Source organism: Hemitrygon akajei, chromosome 6 (genome assembly GCF_048418815.1).
Source record: "Hemitrygon akajei chromosome 6, sHemAka1.3, whole genome shotgun sequence".
In the NCBI taxonomy this organism is placed as follows: domain Eukaryota; kingdom Metazoa; phylum Chordata; class Chondrichthyes; order Myliobatiformes; family Dasyatidae; genus Hemitrygon; species Hemitrygon akajei.
Genome location: NC_133129.1, coordinates 184,254,511 through 184,274,624, shown reverse-complemented (window position 1 = coordinate 184,274,624; position 20,114 = coordinate 184,254,511). Strand labels below are relative to the sequence as shown.

The 20,114-nt window shown below is 46.2% G+C and overlaps 1 protein-coding gene across 2 annotated transcripts in view; it reads left to right on the top strand.

Annotated features, from left to right (window-relative positions):
* The window catches only part of parvaa (parvin, alpha a), a 121,669-nt gene extending 113,291 nt beyond the window's left edge, over nt 1-8,378 (top strand). The window contains exon 13 of one of the 2 annotated variants that reach the window (XM_073049923.1): nt 8,234-8,378. In XM_073049923.1, coding sequence (XP_072906024.1) covers nt 8,234-8,337 — 104 coding nt within the window. In that variant the 3' untranslated portion in view covers nt 8,338-8,378. The remainder of the gene's footprint in view (nt 1-8,233) is intronic. The other variant, XM_073049921.1, reaches the window with a different exon arrangement.
* The last annotated feature ends 11,736 nt before the right edge of the window (nt 8,379-20,114 follow it).

Sequence of the window (20,114 nt, the reverse complement as noted above, 5' to 3'; positions counted from 1 at the left end):
TGTAAGGCCCTCCTTCCCTCCGCTAGTCTGCAGTTAACCTTTAGATAAGGTGTAGCACTAGCTTTGTGCCGCCCTCCCCCCACCCACTGCCAAATCAGGGACACGTGAAGCCATGGGAGCAGGCGGTGGATGGTCGTGTGAGCAGCCGGTGCAGATCACAAGTCCTGGATATGTGACTACTGACGCCAAACAGACAATCTCTGAAGAGAATTGATTTTGGCTGGAGTCATTCGTCCTTTAATGACACTGCCCAGAAGAAGGCTATGGCAAACCACTTCTGTAGAAAAATTTGCTAAGAACAATCATGATCATAGAAAGACGATGATCGCCTATGTCAAACGACACAGCACATAATGAACGAACTAATCCAACAGTGGTTATACATCTGCCTATCTAAGAGTCTCTTAAATGTCCCTAATGTAACTGCCTGGCAGTGTGTTTCATGAACCTGCCGCTCTCTGTGTAAATACATACAGAACTGCGCAAAGTTCGTAGGCACATATATATAGCTAGGGTGCCTAACAGTTTTGCACAGTACTGTATTTGTCAATGTGGAGCAGAGAGTGAGTTTGTAAATCTGGCGGGAGCAAACGATGTTGAGAATGATGAGAGTGGAGAACTGTTGGAGGGGTGTGGGACAGGTGGCAGAAAAAGAGTGTCGGGGTGGTGACATTGCCTGGGTGCAGACGTACCCAGTCCTGAGACACCAGGCAAGGTGTTGGTCATTACAGAATGTCTTTCTGATGCTTCCTACTCCCTCCCCTCTCCTTTCTCCTTTTTTCAACCGTTGATTCCCACTCCCTGCCCCCTTCCCACTCTCAGTCCACAATAGACCCACATCAGAATCATAACTCACATATGGCATGAAAATTGTGTTTTTTGCAGCAGCAGTAGAATACAATGCATAAAATTACTACAGTGCTGTCCAAACGTCTAAGGCACCCTAGCTATATATATGTGCCTAAGACTTTTGCACAGTAATGTACTTGCTGTCTTGGTTTTGGGTTGTTTGCGTGTAATACACTAGTATCACCTCTGTAACATTAATACTGACGTTGCAGACGGTTATTTAATGAAATCAGTCCCAGTGTTTCTCATTATAACATCTGAATACCAGAGAAGGATTTGAATAATTACTAACCTGTTGCACATACAATTATTTAAATAGATTCTTCTTTCATATTCCCCAGAGGACAGATGATTTCTTTTGTTGTTTAGATTCAGGCATCAATTAAACTGCTTTTAATATTGTGTTTTCTTTACACCTAATTAATAAATCACATTTTTTATGATTTATTTCTATGTAACCTTAAACCATGTGGAAATTCATTCCGGTTAATTGATGGTGATACCTCAGCTTTTAAATTTTCATTCAAGTTTCTCCATGGTCTTGGACTTGGTTTTCCATGATCTACTCTACAACACTCCACACTCAACATTTCGGAATCAGCTTCTTCCCCTCAGCCATCAAATTTCTGAGTGGACAGTGAACCCGTGTACACCACCTCACCATTTCTTTTTCTGCTCTCCTTTTGCATGACTTATTTAATACAATTTTATATATATATATATATATATCTTATTGTAATTTATAGTTTTTTATTATCATGTATTGCAATGTACTGCTGACATAAAATAACAAATTTCACAACATATGCCAGAGATATTAAAGCTGATTCCGATTCTGGTGGATCTCTGCACCTCACCTCAATCTTTGACCTTATGTGGTTGTCATTTATGTGCCGTGTCGTATGACATGGACAATCATGATCTTTCCATGACGATGATTGTTCCTGGCAAATCTTTCTACAGAAGTGGTTTACCATTGTCTTTACAAGACCCGTAACCCCAGCCTTTATCAATACTCTTCAGAGATTGTCTGCCTGGTGTCCGTGGTCGCGTAATTGTGATTTGCACCAGCTGCTCGTACGACCATCCACCACCAAGTCCCATGGATTTACATGACTCTGATCAGGGGCTAAGCAGGTGCTTCACCTTGCCCAGGGGTGACTGTAGCTGGCAGAGGGAAGGAGTGCCTTACACCTCCTTTGGTAGAGACCTATCTCCTCCCCAACACCCAACTATGTCTCTCATAATCTAATGAGCCTCTATCAGTAATGAATTGATTTTTATGAACAGTATGCCTGACAAGCTTTTTCCTGTATCTCTGCACATGTGACAATAATAAACCAATTCCAATTCTCCACACAACACTGTGCTGTAAAACCCCAAGTTTCTATAACCTTTAATCCCCTTAAGATAGAGATCAACAGCCCCTCACCTTTTTCAGGTGACATGGTAGGGTAGCAATTAGCACAATGCTTTAATTTAATTTATTTTATATTATTTAGAGATACAGTGAGGACCAGGTCCTTCTGGCCCAACGAGCTTTGCCAGCCAGCAACCCCCAATTACCCTACTGACCAGTACCGTCTTTGGACTATGGAAGTAAACAAGAGATCCCGGGGCAAACCCTCGCATACAGACAGAACGTTCAAGCTTATTTACAGTGGACACTGGAATTGAACTCCAAACTCCGATGCGCCATGCTGTAATAGCATGGCGTTACAACGCCAGCTTTCAGAGTTCAATTCCCGCCACTGCCTGAGCTGACTACAGCTCAGCGTTCAACACAGTCATCCCCTCAGTTCTAAAACCTGGGTCTCTGGACCTCCCTCTGCAACTTCCTCACTGGGAGACCTCAGTCTTTGCAGATCAGAAATAAATCTCCTCCTCACTGATAATTAACACCGGCACACCTCAGGGATGTGTGCTTAGCCCACTGCTCTACTCTCTCTACACCACGACTGTGTGACTGGACACAGCTCAAACACCATCTATGAATTTGTCGATGACACGATTATTGTTGTCAGAAAATTGGATGATGACGAGGACGTGCACAGGAGTGAAATAGATTAGCTGATTGAGTGATGTCACAACAACAACCTTGCATGCAGCATCACACAGAGCAAGCAATTGATTGTGGACTTCAGGAAGGGAAGTCGAGGGAACACACTCCAGTCCTCATTGAGGGAGCAGAAGTGGAAAGGGTGAGCAGCTTGAAGTTGCTGGTTGTCAACATCTCTGAGGGTCTATTCTGGGCCCAACGTATTGATGGAGTTACAAAGGAGGCTGATAGTGGCGATATTTCATCAGGAGTTTGAGGGAAATTTCTACAGGTGTACAGTGGGGAGATTTCTAACTGATTACATTACCATCTGCTATGGAGGAGCCACAACACACAATCAGAAAAGGCTGTGGAAAGTTGTAAACTCAGCCAGCTCCCTCATTGACACTCGCCTCCCCAGCATCGAGGTCATCTTCAAAAGGTGATGCCTCAAAAAGACGGCATCCATCATTTCCATCACCCAGGACGTGCCCTCTTCTCATTACTACCATCAGGGGGGAGTTACAGGAGCCTGAAGACACACACTCAATGTTTCAGGGACAACTTCATTCCCTCCACCATCAGATAGACAATGAACCCATGAATACTTCCTTAGTATTTTCCCTCTTTTTCACTACTTGTTGAATTTATTTTATATATACTTTAAAATTGTAATTTATAGTTTTTTTTGGTTAGGAATTGCAATGCACTGCCAATGATTTTAAAGCCGTTCCTGTTCGGTGTTTTGTATGTTCCCCACACTCCCCCGTGATGGCATGGCGTACCTCCTGGTGCCCCAGGATCAGTGATGTATCTCCACGTCAGAACTGCGGTGTGTGGCTTGGAGGGCAATTTCCAGACGGTGGTCTTCCTAAATAAAGACAGTGGTAACTTCCTGCAAGTAGCTCCAATCTCCTGGTTTACGCCTCATGTTTTTCTTAAATAAAGGCGCAGAATTAGCAAGCGAATTTGTACTGGCAGGATCTTTTTCTGTTCTCTTGTAACTATTTGTTACTATTTGTACCCAAGCTGTAAGGACAAGTATGTTCTTCCAAAAGGGCCATGAAGTATCTCTTTGTGCTGGATCCTGAATGAGCAGATTAGTCAATGCTACATTGTATCAGCAGCTTGGGCCAGATTTTAGCTCTTCATTGAGAACTTGAACCTTGAATTTAGAAGTCAAAGTTGAGTTTATTCTCATATGCACAATAACGCGTATGTAAAGGCACTAGGAACATCTTGCTGCAGCACCACAGGCACGTAGCATCAGGTAGGCAGCACTTGCAAGACTGAAGCACTCCACTGGTCAGGGATGACCATGGATTCTGTGTTCTACTGTCTACGTGATACGCAGGCCCGAGTGTCAGGGGCAGAGGTGCCATTACGAGGGAGAAAGTGCTTTGGAAACTGAAAGGTGTGAAGTTGAATAAGTCACCTAGACCAAATGGTCTACAGCCCAGGATTCTGATAAAGGTGGCTGAAGAGATTCAGGAGTCGTTAGTAATGATTTTCATAAATCAATAGATTCTGGAATGGTTTTGGAGGACTGGAAAATTGTAAATATTCCTCCACTCTTCAAAACAGCGAGGCAGAAGAAAGGAAAGTATGGGCCAATTAGTCTGACCTCAGTGGTCGTGAAAATGTTGGAGCTGATTGTTAAGGATGAGTTCTCAGGGTACTTGGAGGCACATGATAAAATAGGCCAAGTCAGCATGGTTTTCTCAAGGGAGAGTCTTGCCTAATAAATCTGCTGGAATTCCTTGAGGAAGTAACGAGCAGGATAGGCAAAGGAGAAACAGTTGACGTTGTGTACTTGGATTTTAAGAAGGCCTTTGACAAGGTGCCACAAATTAGGCTGCTTAACAAGTTAAGAATCCGTGGTATTGCAGGATAGATACTGGCATGGACAAAGCAGTGGCTGATTGGCAGGAGGCAAAGAGTGGGAATAAAGGGAGCTTTTCCTGTTTGGCTGCCAGTGACTAGTGGTGTTCCCCAGGGGCCTGTGTTCTTTTTACACTGTACGTCAATGATTTGGATGATGGAATTGATGGCTTTGTTGCAAAGTTTGCAGACAGTATGAAGATAGGTGGAGGGGCAGGGAGTTTTGAGGAAACAGAGAGGCTACAGATGGACTTGGACAGCATTTATTTCGAAAGGACTGGAAAATATAAAAACAAGGATGTAATGCCAAGGCTTTATAAGACAGCAGAGATGCCTCTCTTGGAGTATTGTCAGCCGTTTCGGACCCCTTATCTAGGAAAGGATGTGCTGACATTAGAGAGGGTTCAAAGGAGATTCACAAAAATGATTCTGGGATTGAAAGGTTTATCATATCAGAAGCATTTGATGGCTCTGGGCCTGTACTCACTGAAATTCAGAAGAATGAGGGGGTGATCATATTGAAACCTATTGAATGTTCAAATGGTCTAACTTTGCTCCTAGATCTTATGGTCTTAAGATATGGGGAGCAGGCTGTTGCTCATGCAGCAGACTCCCCTCTCCATACAGCTGAGGAATCCGAAGGAACCAGAGGCCAATTCACTTTGGCACCAGTGGTATCACAGGAGTTTCCAGTCAGCGTTGAACTCAACATAGAACTGTCTAGGGACTCCAGCTCCGAATTTTGACTTGATGTTTACCCCTCAAGACTTCCACATGAGTGGGTGTAGCCACAAGTCAGCGGAAGTTTGAAATCAGAGTTTTCTTTCTCTTAGATGAGCTGCCAACTAGGGCAGATGAATCCCATCTTGCACTTACAAGTAAAACATAATTTAAACATAAATTCTGCCCTGAGGTCCATGACTAATGGTGTCAAGAAGACTGGAGAATGAGGTTGAGAGAGATAATAAATCAGCCAAGATGGAATGGTGGAGCAGACTTGATGGGCCAAATGGTCTAATTTTACTCCTTTGTCTTTTTTCAGAACAGGGATCTGTTCTGAAGCCCTGCTCTTCATGAATTTTAGAAATGACTTGAATGAGGACATGGAAGGGTGAGTTAGTAAGTTTGCAGATGACACGAAGTTTGATGGTGTTGTAGATAGTGTAGAAGGTTGTTGTAAGTTACAATGAGGCATTGACAGGTGGCAGAAGTGGGCTGAGAAGAGGCAGATGGAATTCAACCCAGAAAAATGTGAAGTGATTCACTTTGGAAGGTCTAACTTGAAGGCAGAGTATGAAGTTGATGGCAGGATTCATAGCGGTGTAGAGGTATAAAGGAATCTTGTGGTCCATGTCCATAGATCCCTCAAAGTTACCAGGCAAGTTAATAGAATGGTTAAGAAGATGTACGGTGTGTCAGCCTGCACTAGTCAGGGGAATTGAGTTCAAGAGCAACAAGGGACTGTTGCAGCTCAAAAAAACCCTGGTTAAACCACAGTTGGAGTATTGTGCCCCCCTGATCACTGACGCTGTAAAACATTACACTAACAGACATGTTACTGTTGTGGTAAATGACCACCTTACCTGGTCATCGAAAGCCGCTGCCCGCAGTTGAGGAGCATCGCAGCCCTTCCCACTAGCTGCCAATTAGATGATGAGATCACGGCGTGATGGGATCAATCTAGCGCGCTGAAAGGATGTGGTCTCTCCTTTGCTCTCTGGGGCACCGTGTTCCCAGTCATGGATGCTGCACGGACACAGTGGAAGTGTGTTTCAGTAAGTACTGTGGATTCCAGTTAATTGGGACCAGTACATTTTGGCCACCCCAGTTAGCCGAGGTTTCATGGAAATAGTTAAAAACATATGAAAGTGACAATCTACCTATTTAGCTGAGTAACAAGTTATGTATGCAATGAAATACAGAACAAATTAGAAGACGAACAATACTACTACTGTAGATCCTAATGCTGCCGATTGACTGTAACTGGACAAAATCTGCAGCAATCTCTAGTGTAGATCTAATGGCTACACACACTGCACATGACTGGCACCTGTTACAAACTTCAACAACTGTCTCTTGTCCCAATTAAGCAGCACAGTGTCCCAAATAAATGAAGGGAATCCTGGCTATTTTCTCAATTAGTTTTTGTTCTTTAAGAGTTGTCCCAATTAAGTGGCTGCCCTGATTAATTGATAGCCCAATTAACCAGAATGCACTGTATTTGGAACTGAGCGAAACTTGTTCGACTTACTGGGTGTTTAGTGTTTGTCTCCTCCTGTAAATAAATGGGTAACTTACTTCCCGGTGGTGAGTGCCTTCTGTCCCACTCACTGGGTGAACCGGATTTCACACAATAGTTACCTTGCCGTTTCTCTCTTCACACAGACCTGTTGCTTATATCCAGCTTTTTCTGTTTTTATTTCAGATTTCTAGCATCTGTGCTTAAATGGTTTCATTTACTTCCCCGATTCCTGGAAGAATGGGAAGAAAGGAGAACTGCAAATCCCAAAAAAAAAAGATTCAAAGACATTAGTCTGTGGTTTTCAAAGGAATTAAAATGCAATTGTTCAGCAACATTGGATGCAACAGAACTGAGTCAAGTGGCAACATCACGTCACTAAAGTTGATTGTAATTTCTTGTGGGAGATTGCTGTGTGCAAGATCAGGACAGGGCTTGTTTTGGGAATTTAAACCAGAATAGTAAATGACAGGACCCTGGGGAATGTTGTCCAACAGAAAGGCTTACAGAAGAACGTAAGTTTATAAACACAAGATTGTGCAACGCCTCCGCTTTCTGAGGAGGCTGGGGGCGGGGTTCTTCTTACACCGAAGTTCAAACTATTATCGAAGTATGTATACTTCCCACAACACATCCTACACAGCCAGGAAAGCTCACCAGCATCTCTACTCTCGGAGGAGGCTGAAGAGAGCTGGATTTTGCTCATTTATATTCACGTCATTCTACAGAAGCACAGTAGCGAGCATCCTGACAAGGTGTATGAAAACTTCACTGTGGTGGACAAGAGGGTCCTACAACAGGTGTTGAAATCTGCCCACTGCATCACCAGCATCAGTCTACCCACCATCAAGGATGCATATTCAGAATGGAGCTGGGAAAAGGCCTGCAGTATCATGAAGGACCCACCCACACTGCTCGTGGACTGTTTGTCCCACTCCCATCAGGGAGGAGGCTACGTAGCATCCACGCCAGGACCACCAGACACAAAAACAGTTACTTTCCCCAAGCAGTAAGGCTGATCAACACCTCCACCCACTAAATACACATCACTTAGTGTCACTTTACGTACATATGTACAATCAGTCTATGTATACTTGTACGTTGTGTTTGACAGGATTCTTTTAATTTTGTATTTGTTGTGTTTTATTATTGTTCTTTATGCTTATTGTGTTTTTTTATTCCGATCTGGAGTAACAATCATTTCATTCTCCTTTGCATTCCTGTAGTTAAAAACAACAATAAACAATCTGCAGATGCTGGAAATCCAGAGCAACACACACAAAATGCTGGAGGAACTCAGCAGGCCGGCAGCGTCCACAGAGAGGAATAAACCGTCACTGTTTCAGGCCGAGATCATTCATCAGGACGGGAAAGGAAGGGGGAAGAAGCCAAAATAAGACGGTCGGGGGGGGGGGGGGGATTCGGGGTGATGGGGAAGGAGGACAAACTAGAAGCTGATAGTGAGACCAAGTAAGGGAGTAAATGTACATAGTTCCCTTAAAGTAAATTGGAAAATTGGTTTATTATTGACAACTGTGCAGAGGTACAGTAAAAAACTTGTCTTTCAAACAGTTCATGAAGACCTTTTCATTACACAAGACTGGAATGAAATCTTTTCCCAGGTTGAAATATCTAATACCAGAGGGCATGCATTTAAGGTGAGAGGGGGTAATTTCAAAGGAGATGTGAGGGGCAAGTTTTTCTTTACACAGAGTGGTGGATGCCTGGAATGTGCTGCCTGGGGTGGTGGTAGGGGCAGATACGTCAGGGGCATTTAAGAGATGTTTGGAGAGGGACAAGGATGTGAGGAAAATGGAGGGATATGGACTTTGTGTAGGCAGAAGAGATTAGTTTAGTTGGCCATTTGATTACTCATTTAGTTGGTTCAGCATTACATTGTGGGCCGAAGGGCCTGTTTGTGTGCCGCACTGTTCTGTGCTCTATGTTCTATAACGTTTAACAGTGCACTGAGGTAGTCCATAAACCAACTTATCAAGTTCCTTCCAGGGAACTGATGTGCTTACACTGCCTGGCCTCTCACTTTTACACTCTCATTTACCACCAGTTAAGGGTGAAAGGTGAAATGTTTAAGGGGAATTTCTTTGCTCAGAAGCCGGTGGAAGTGTGGAACGAGTTACCAGTGGAAGTGGTGGATGCAGGTTTGATTACAACATCTAAGAGAAGTTTGGCTGGGTATGTGGATGGGAGGGGTGTGGAGGTACGGCACCAGACGATGGGACTGGACAGATTAATAGCTCGCCTTTGACTGGATGGGCTGACGGGACTGTTTCTGTGCTGTAGTGTTCTATGACTCGATGACTCTATAGCAACAGCAGAGTTCAGAATAAGGTGTTAGTGCAGAAGAGGGCATTTGGCATGTTTGCCTTCATCCATCAGGGCACTGAGTACAAGAGTTTGGATGTCATGTTACAGCTGTACAGGACGTTAGTGAGAGACCACCTGGGGTATTGTGCATGTGTCTAGTCACAGTATTATAGGAAGGATGTGACTAAGTTAGGAAGGGTACAAAGTTGAAAGTTCAAAGTAAATTTTATTAACAACTTACATATATGTCACCAAATGTACATGAGGTACATTTTCCTGTGGGCACACTCAATAAATCCATAATAAAATAATAACCATAACAGAAATAATGAAAGACTGCACCAACCTGGACGTTCAACCAGTGTGTAAAAGACAACAAACTGTGCCAATACAAAAATAAATAGTAGTAATAATAATAATAAGCACTAAATCCTGAGAACATGAGATGAAGAGTCTTTGAATGTGAGTCCACAGGTTGAGGGAAGAGTTTTCAGTGGTGGGACATGTGGAGTGGAATTATCTCTTTTTGTTCAAGACTCTGATGGTTGAGGGGTAATAATTGTTCCTGAACCTGGGGTGTGAGTCCTGAGGCTCCTGTACCTCCTTCCTGATGACAGCAGTGAGAAGAGAGCATGGTCTGGGTGGTGGGGTCCCTGATGACAGCAGTGGGAAGAGAGCATGGCCTGGGTGGTGGGGGTCCCTGATGACAGCAGTGAGAAGAGAGCATGGCCTGGGTGGTGGGGGTTCCTGATGACAGCAGTGAGAAGAGAGCATGGCCTGGGTGGTGGGGGTCCCTGATGACAGCAGTGAGAAGGGAGCATGGCCTGGGTGGTGTGGGGTCCCTGATGACAGCAGTGAGAAGAGAGCATGGCCTGGGTGGTGGGGGTCCCTGATGACAGCAGTGAGAAGAGAGCATGGCCTGGGTGGTGGGGGTTCCTGATGACAGCAGTGAGAAGAGAGCATGGCCTGGGTGGTGGGGGTCCCTGATGACAGCAGTGAGAAGGGAGCATGGCCTGGGTGGTGTGGGGTCCCTGATGACAGCAGTGAGAAGAGAGCATGGCCTGGGTGGTGGGGGTCCCTGATGACAGCAGTGAGAAGAGAGCATGGCCTGGGTGGTGGGGGTTCCTGATGACAGCAGTGAGAAGAGAGCATGGCCTGGGTGGTGGGGGTCCCTGATGGCAGCAGTGAGAAGAGAGCATGGCCTGGGTGGTGGGGGTTCCTGATGACAGCAGTGAGAAGAGAGCATGGCCTGGGTGGTGGGGGGTCCCTGATGACAGCAGTGAGAAGAGAGCATGGCCTGGGTGGTGGGGGTCCCTGATGACAGCAGTGAGAAGAGAGCATGGCCTGGGTGGTGGGGGTCCCTGATGACAGCAGTGAGAAGAGAGCATGGCCTGGGTGGTGGGGGTCCCTGATGACAGCAGTGAGAAGAGAGCATGGCCTGGGTGGTGGGGGTCCCTGATGACAGCAGTGAGAAGAGAGCATGGCCTGGGTGGTGGGGGTTCCTGATGACAGCAGTGAGAAGAGAGCATGGCCTGGGTGGTGGGGGTGCCTGATGACAGCAGTGAGAAGAGAGCACGGCCTGGGTGGTGGGGGTCCCTGATGACAGCAGTGAGAAGAGAGCATGGCCTGGGTGGTGGGGGTCCCTGATAGCAGCAGTGAGAAGAGAGCATGGCCTGGGTGGTGGGGGTTCCTGATGACAGCAGTGAGAAGAGAGCATGGCCTGGGTGGTGGGGGTCCTGATGACAGCAGTGAGAAAAGAGCATGGCCTGGGTGGTGGGGGTCCCGGATGCTGCTTTCCTGCAACAATGCTCTGTGTAGATGGGCTCAATGGTGGGGAGGGTTTTACCTGTGATGGACTGGAATGTATCCACTGCTTTTTGTAGAATTTTCCATTCAAGGGCATTGGTGTTTCCATACCAGGCTGTGATGCAGCCAGTCAGTATACTCTCCACCGCACATCTATAGAGTTTCACAAGGATATTACTAGGACTGGAGGTCTTGTAATAAAAGGAGGGACCAAATAGGTAAATTGGTGTATTATTGTCACATGTACTGAGGTACAATGACAAGCTTGTTTCGCATGCATACAGTGGATTCCAGTTAATTGGGACACATGGGGGCAGTACATTTTGACCCAATTAAGTGGCTGCTCCAATTAGCCAAAGTTTCATGGAAGTAGTTAAAAAGATATTTAAAAAAAAGGCAAGCTGTCATTTAACTGAGTAAGAAATTAAGTATCTGAATGAAATACAGAAGAAATTAGAATACTACCAGTACTACTACAGGACAATAAAACTGTGTATTAGTTCCTAATAGTTATTGACGGAGGAGTTCATCCAGTGTACACTGCTGTGTTCTTTAGATTGACTGTAAATGAACAAAATCACTACAGATGCCTGGTGCAGATAATGGACCGTGTTCATACAATGCTTTTACTGATTGCATTTTCCAAATCTTCATTTTTATTGCAACATCAAAAATTTTTCATGCCTTCAAATTCTTAGTAGTTCCTAAATTACATGGCTGTTAGACATTACACTGCGCTTGGAGTGTTCAGTTTTAAATAGTGCCAGTTGCATGTGACTGTATTCGAAAAGCAGGGAATTTTGTCACTGATCGTTGAAAACAAATGAACTGTTTTGCTCACTGCGGTTTCAAGCATTCAGACTTGGAAATACTGGAAACGGCTGGGAGTGAAAAGGAAATAATTTCACTTCTTCAACAAGACTGACGCTAGTTAGAAGCTCTTCTCGAGCTTCCAGCTGGGTACAAGAATTGATTATAACCAATGTTTCAATGACAAATTGTGCCATCTTCTTAATCCCTGAAGAGAAGAGTTTATTTCTCATGCATGTCGGGAAAGCACTAGATCCTTTTTCACTCAGAAACTATTTGGCAGCAGCCTCCTGTCCCAATTAAGCAGCATAACATCCCAAATAAACAAAGGGAATCTCGGCTATTTTCTCAATTTGTTTTTGTTCTTTAAGAGTTGTCCCAATTAAGTGGCTGCCCTGATTAACTGATGGCCCAATTAACTAGAATCCATTGTCGATCATTTCATCACATCGGTGCTTTGAGGTAGTACAAGGGAAAATGACAACTGAACACAGAATGAAGTGGTACAGAGAAGGTGCAGCACAGGGAGTCAATAAGATACGAGGCCATAACGAGGTCAAGAGTTCACCCTTAGAGGTGGGTGTTCCCTATCGTGGGGAGTTTAGGACCAGAGGGCTCAGCCTCAGAGCAGAGGGACGTCCATTTAGAAAAGAGGTGAGGAAGAAATTCTTGAGCTAGAGGGAGGTGTATCTGTGGAATTCATTGCCACAGATGGCTGTGAAGGCCAGGTCTTCAGATATTCTGTATTTAAAGCAAAGGTTGATAGGTTCTTGATTAGTCAGGGTGTCAAAGGTTATGATGAGAAGGCAGGATAATAGGGTTCAGAGGGATAATGAATCAGCCATGGGCTGAATGGCCTAATTCTGCTCCTGTGTCTTATGGTTTTATGGTGTTTTTGTACTCAGGAAATGTTCAATAATCCACAATAGCAGGAAATTTTGGGATTGCCCTGATGCAGGGCTTAAACCTGAAATCTCAACAATTCCCTTCTGCCCACAGACACTGCTCGACTCACTGAGTTCCTCCAGCAGATGTTTGTTGCCCAGATTCCAGAGTCTTTCTGGGATTACCCTCTGAGTGCCTCTGGGATTACTTTCCCTAGAGCAAAGGGGGAGAGAGTAGGGCGGTGTGGGGTGACCCTGTAGAGATTTCAAAATACTGGGGAGCATAGGTGAGGAGAGGATCATAGTCTTTCAGGAGTTCAAGAGTTCAAGAACTCGAGCAAATTTCTACAGGTGTACCATGGAGAGCATGGTAACTGGTAACATCACCGTCTGGTATGGAGGAGCCACTGTACAGGATCAGGAGCCTGAAGACACAACACAACATTTCAGGATTTTGGGTGTATGGGGTGTCCAAGGAGGGGTAGCACCTCAGGTGAACGGGAAAGGTCATGTCCATCCCGCGACAACTCACTCACCTTCGGTTCCCGCCGGACACTCCGTTCGCAGCTCTGGCTCCAAGTATCTGTTTGACAGCAGCCACACCCCAGGACAATTGCTCTGACAGGAGGGCCAAACCAGACGAGGGACCCCCATGAGATAGGAACATGCCTGTCCCAGCAAGCAGGGTCAGCTCTGGTGGACTGGATGGATGAGATCTACAGCCAGATCTAACGGCTAAGGAGGCTATTCTGCTCTCCGTAGAGAGCGAAGGGCATGACAAGGCACAGAGGCGTCACGCAACCAAGGAGGACCCCAGTTTGTGAAGCTTGTTCGTACCACTGGACCTGGACCTGGGGTTGGGAGAGTGGAATTGCCCCAGCGCAATGGCTTTTCCACTTTAAAAGCTTTCCCACACAGGACTGCAGACACTGTCAGACATGATGGGCAACCACCCACCCATACACAGGAGGAGTACAATGAAATATATTAAAAACTATAAATTACAATAAGAAATACAATATATACATATTATATATTTAGTATGGATTTTTTAATGTACTGGTGCCACAAAACATATGCTCAATTAAATCTGATTCTGATTCTGATTTTACCCAAGAGACTAAATCTAATGGGCAGAGAGTTCAGGTAACTCTGCCATGGATTGTCTCAAGCCTGGTTATGGAAGAAGGACAGTTGGGCATGGGGCTAGCAACCCCATCCCGTAAAAACCCAGAGCTACAGAAACACCAACAGAAGCTCCAAGACCTCACCCCAGAAAGGGGAAATATCTTTGAAGATGGACTACACCTGGGGACAACTTAAAAGACTGGCCCAGGACCAAGGACTCTGATGAGCTGCTGTCGTTGGCCTGTGTGCCGGTAGGGGTGATGAGTTTAAGTGAAGTGAAGAGGGTCCAGGTGAGATGGGAAAGATTTAAAGTCAATATAAGGATAGATTTTCCACTTGGATGGTGGTGTGCCTATGGAGTGGGAAACTTTGCACTGAATGTCAGTAAGACCATAGAACCATAGAACAGTACAGCACAGTACAGGCCCTTCAGCCCTCCATGTTGTGCTGACCCATATAATCCTTTAAAAAAAGTACTAAACCCACACTACCCCATAACCCTCCATTTTTCTTTCATCCATGTGCCTGTCCAAGAGGCTCTTAAATACCCCTAATGTTTTAGCCTCCACCACCATCCCTGGCAAGTCATTCCAGGCACTCACAACCCTACGTAAAAAAACTTACCCCTGATGTCTCCCCTAAACTTCCCTCCCTTAATTTTGTACATATGCCCTCTGGTGTTTGCTATTGGTGTCCTGGGAAACAGGTACTGACTATCCACCCTATCTATGCCTCTCATAATCTTGTAGACCTCTATCAAGTCCCCTCTCATTCTTCTACGCTCCAAAGAGAAAAGTCCCAGCTCTGCTAACCTTGCTTCATATGACTTGTTCTCCAAACCAGGCAACATCCTGGTAAATCTCCTCTGCACCCTCTCCATAGCTTCCACATCCTTCCTATAATGAGGTGACCAGAAATGAACACAATACTCTTAGTCCGGTCTCACCAGAGATTTGTAGAGTTGCAACATGACCTCTCTAATCTTGAACTCAAGACCAAGGGTTTGATTGTGAACCATGAAGGGGAAGTCGAGGGATCACACTCCGGTCCTCATTGAGGGATCCGCAGTCGAAAAGGTGAGCAGTTTCAAGTTCCTGGGTGTCAACATCTCTGAAAATCTGGCCTGAGCCCAACATATTGATGCAGACACAAAGCAGGTATGATTGGAGTTTGTGGAATCTGGTATGTCACCAAAGATTCTAGCAAACTTCTACAGATGTACCATGGAGAGCATTCTGACTGGTTGTGTCACTGTCTGCTATGGACGGGCCACAGCACAGGATTGGAAAAAGCTGCAGAAAGCTGTAAACTCGGCCAGCTCCATCATGGCTCTATCCTCCCCAGCAACAAAGAGCTGATGCCTCAAGAAAGTGACACCCATCATCGAGGACCTTTGGCATTCAGGATGTGCCCTCTTCTCATCAGGGAGGAGATACAGGATCCTGAAGACCCACACTCAACATTTTAGGAACAGCCTCTTCCCCACCACCATCAGATTTCTGAACAGACAATAAACCCCTGAACAATATTTCAGAATCAGTTTTATTATCACTGACATACGCCTCTCTCTTTTCTGCACTATTTATGTATTTTTAAGATATTCTTATTGTAATCTATAGTATTTTTTCTGTATTACACTGTACCCATGCTGCAAAATAACAAATTTCATGACGTGTTGTATGTCAGTGATAATGAACCTGATTCTGATTCTGCTTGAGCTAGGCTCATGGATAGGGAGATACAGGTCAAATGCAGGCAAATGGGACCAGCTCAGGAAGACGTCTCGGCCAGCATTGATAGGACAGGCTGAAGGTCCTGGATCCCTGCTCCATAACTCTAAAACTCTTAATTGGCTGCTTTGAGTCCTACATGAAACACAAGCCCTCACCTCTTGCCTTTCCTGGATGTTCGACACATTGATCCACCCAGTAGATTGAGAACCCCTCGGGCTGCACTGTCATATCTATTGTGTCCTGTGTGAGCCCGAAGAGTTCCCAATCTACTGGACAGTTCGATCTGCAGAACATTCGGGAAAGGCAAGAGCTGAGGGGTGGGGGGGTGGTGCTGTGTTTCATGATAAACTCTTCCTGGTGCTTAGAGTGGTGGTGTTGTTTCACTCCTGTTCCCCTGACCTAGGACATCTAATGATTAAGCTCCAACCGTTCCACTTACCAAGAGAGTTTTCTTTGGTGATTCTGACCGCAGTTTACAAACCGCCAAAGGCCTAACAAGAGAAAATCTGGAGATGCTGGAATCCAGGCATCACACACGGAATGCTGGAGGGACCCAGCAGGACAGGCAACATCTAGGAAAAGAGTACAGTCGATGTTTTGGGCCGAGACCCTTCAGCAAGCACTCGTGGTATTGAGTGCCATGATTGGCAAGTAATCAATAGCCAACCCTGACAACTTTTAAATCCTTGTCAGGGACTTCAACGCGGCTTGCTTGAAGAAATCTCTGCCTATTTGTTATCAACATATCACCTGCAGCACGAGGGGTCACAACACACTCGACCACCGTTAGGAATGCCTACTGTCCGTGCCCAGACCGCGTTTTGGGAAACCTGATCACTTGGCTGTCCTTCTCCTACCTGCGTACAGGCAGAGGCTGAAGAGTAAAACTCTGGAGATGAGGACAACAAAGAGAGGGTCAGGGGAGGCAGAGGAGCGGCTGTGAGTCAGTAGACTGGGCTGTGTTCAAGAACTCATCTGTAAATCTGAATGAATACACTACAGTTGTCGTTGACTTTGTAAAGATGAACGTGCCCCCACAAAATCATTCAGTATATTCCACAACTGGATGAACCAGGAGATCTTCAGTCAGGGCCAGATCAGTGGCATTCACCTCTAGCAACCAAGTAAGGTACAAGAGATAACACACACAAAATGCTGGAGGAACTCTGTAGGAAAAAGCAAATAGTCGATGTTTTGGGCTGAGACCCTTCAGCAGGATACAAGAGGTCCTGGTATGACCTCTGCAAAGCCATCGCAAGGGCAAAGCCGCAACTCTGCACCAAACGGAATCACTGAGCCGTGCTTGACATTTGTGGAAGGGCTGGAATTGTATCAGATCATTGCCTGCTATGCTTGCTTGGAGAAACATGGAGAAACATGGAGAAACCTTCACAAACTCCCACAGCCCCCGTGGTCTTGTGATTTCAGACTCGGAGACCGGCATGAGGGTATCTTTCAGGAGGATGACCCCATGGAACGTATCCAGCGGAGACGGGGTTCCTGGCCGAGGACTGAAGGCCTGTGCTATTTAACTGGTTGGTGTGTTCACTGATAACTTTAACCTCTCAATTAAGCAGTCTGAGATATCCACCTGCTTTAAGCAGGCTTCCACTATACCAGTGCCCAAGATAGACATGGTAACCTTCAATGACTATCATCTAGTAGCATTTACATCCACTGCGATGAAGTGTTTTGAGAGGTTGGTGATGAAACATATCAACTCCTGTCTGAGAAGCGACTTGAATCCGCTCCAATATGTCTACCATCACAACAGGCCCACAGCAGATGCCATCTCATCAGCTCTTCACTCAACCCTGGAACATCTGGACAGCAAAGATGCTGGTTATTGGCTGCAGCTCAGCATTCAATACTCTCATCCCCTCAAGACCTTGGCCTCAGTACCTCCTTGTGCAATTGGACTCTCTGTTTCCTCACTTGCAGATGCCCGTCTGTTTGGATCTCCTCCACAATCCCCCTCAGCACAGGTGCACAGCAAGGCTGCTCTACCTGCTTTGAACTTATGACCGTGTGGCATAGTACAGCTCCAATGCCATATTTAGGTTTGCTGACGACACCACTGTCATAGGACAAGTCAAAGCCGGTGATGAATCAGCACACAGGAGGGCGATTGAAAAGCCGGCTGAGTGGTGCCGCAACAACAAACTCTCACTCAATGTCAGCGAGAGGAAAGAGCTGATTATTGATGATTGGAAGAGGAAGCCAGAAGTCCTCACTGGGGGATCAAAGGTGGAGAGGGTCGGCAACTTCAATTTCCTTGGCATTTTCATTTCAGAGGACCTGTCCTAGGCACAGCACACAAGTGCAGTTCTGAAGACAGCACGGCAGTGCCTCTGCTTAGAAGCTTGCGAAGATTCAGCATGACATCTAAAAATTTTGAAAAACTTCTATAAAGGCACAGTGGAGAGTATACTAACTGGTTGCATCAAGGCCTGGTTTGGGATCACCAATACTCTGGAATGGAAAAGGCTGGAAAAATTAGTGGACACAGCCCAGTCCATCACAGGTAAAGCCCTCCCCACCGCTGAACACATCTACATGGAGCGCTATCGCAGGAAAGCAGCATCCATCATCAGGGACCCCCACCACCCAGGCCATGCTCTCTTTTCACAGCTGCCATCAGGGACCCCCACCACCCAGGCCATGCTCTCTTCTCACTGCTGTCATCAGGGACCCCCACCATCCAGGCCACGCTCTCTTCTCACTGCTGTCATCAGGGACCCCCACCACCCAGGCCATGCTCTCTTCTCACTGCTGTCATCAGGGACCCCACCACCCAGGCCATGCTCTCTTCTCACTGCTGTCATCAGGGACCCCCACCACCCAGGCCATGCTCTCTTCTCACTGCTGTCATCAGGGACCCCCACCATCCAGGCCACGCTCTCTTCTCACTGCTGTCATCAGGGACCCCCACCACCCAGGCCATGCTCTCTTCCCACTGCTGTCATCAGGGACCCCCACCACCCAGGCCATGCTCTCTTCTCACTGCTGTCATCAGGGACCCCACCACCCAGGCCATGCTCTCTTCTCACTGCTGCCATCAGGGACCCCACCACCCAGGCCATGCTCTCTTCTCACTGCTGTCATCAGGGACCCCCACCACCCAGGCCATGCTCTCTTCTCACTGCTGTCATCAGGGACCCCCACCACCCAGGCCATGCTCTCTTCTCACTGCTGTCATCAGGGACCCCCACCACCCAGGCCATGCTCTCTTCTCACTGCTGCCATCAGGGACCCCACCACCCAGGCCATGCTCTCTTCTCACTGCTGTCATCAGGGACCCCCACCACCCAGGCCATGCTCTCTTCTCACTGCTGCCATCAGGGACCCCACCATCCAGGTCATGCTCTCTTCTCACTGCTGCCATCAGGGACCCCCACCACCCAGGCCATGCTCTCTTCTCACTGCTGTCATCAGGGACCCCACCACCCAGGCCATGCTGTCCTCTCACTGCTACCATCAGGAAGAAGGTATGGGAGCCTCAGGACTCACATCACCAAGCTCAGGAACAGTTATTACCCCTCAACCATCAGGCTCTTGAAGCAGAGGGAATAACTTCACTCATTTCAACACTGAATTGATTCCACAACCTATGGACTCATTTATAAGTACAGCTTGTGTTCTTGTTCCTTTTTTATTTTTTGTATTTGCACAATCTGTTGTCTTTTGCACATTGGTGTTACCTCTGTCTTGTGTAGTTTTACATTGATTATATTGTGACTCTTTCTATTTACTGTGAATTCCTCCATCACTGAAATGTTCCCACAACCAATGGACTCACTGTCAAGGACTTTCACCTCATGTTCTCGATACTTATTGTCTGTTTATTTCTTCTTTTTGTATTTGTATGGTTTGTTACTTTCCGTGCTCTGGTTAAATACTCATGTTGGGTGGTCTTTCGTTGATTCTGCTATGTTTGTCATTCTATAGATTTATTGAGCATGCCCACAGGAAAATAAATGTATATGCGCACATATTTGTAGTTTAATAATAACATTTACTTTGAACTCAGGGTTTTAGTTGCGCACGTATATGTACTTCAATAATAAATTTACTTTGAACTTTACAAAGTGTCAGAGTCTTGATAAAGGGTCGCGGCCCGAAATGTCAACTGTTTATTTCCTTCCACAGATGCTGTGTGATCCGCTGAGCCCCTGCAGCGAGTCGTATGTGCTCGGTCCACTATCACTAACAAGGTTTTCATTGTGAGCGCAATCCTCAGACTACAAATCCCAGCAGCCATCGGGGCAGCCCTGTACATGCGCTGTCACCTGTTTATTTCCCCTTCCCTCCCCCACCCCAATCCCCCCCCCCATGGATAGATGACGTGAGCCGCTCCCCAGCTTCTCCCCCCTCCCTCCCAGAGGACGGCAGTGCGCAGACTCGGGACTGGCGTTCATCTC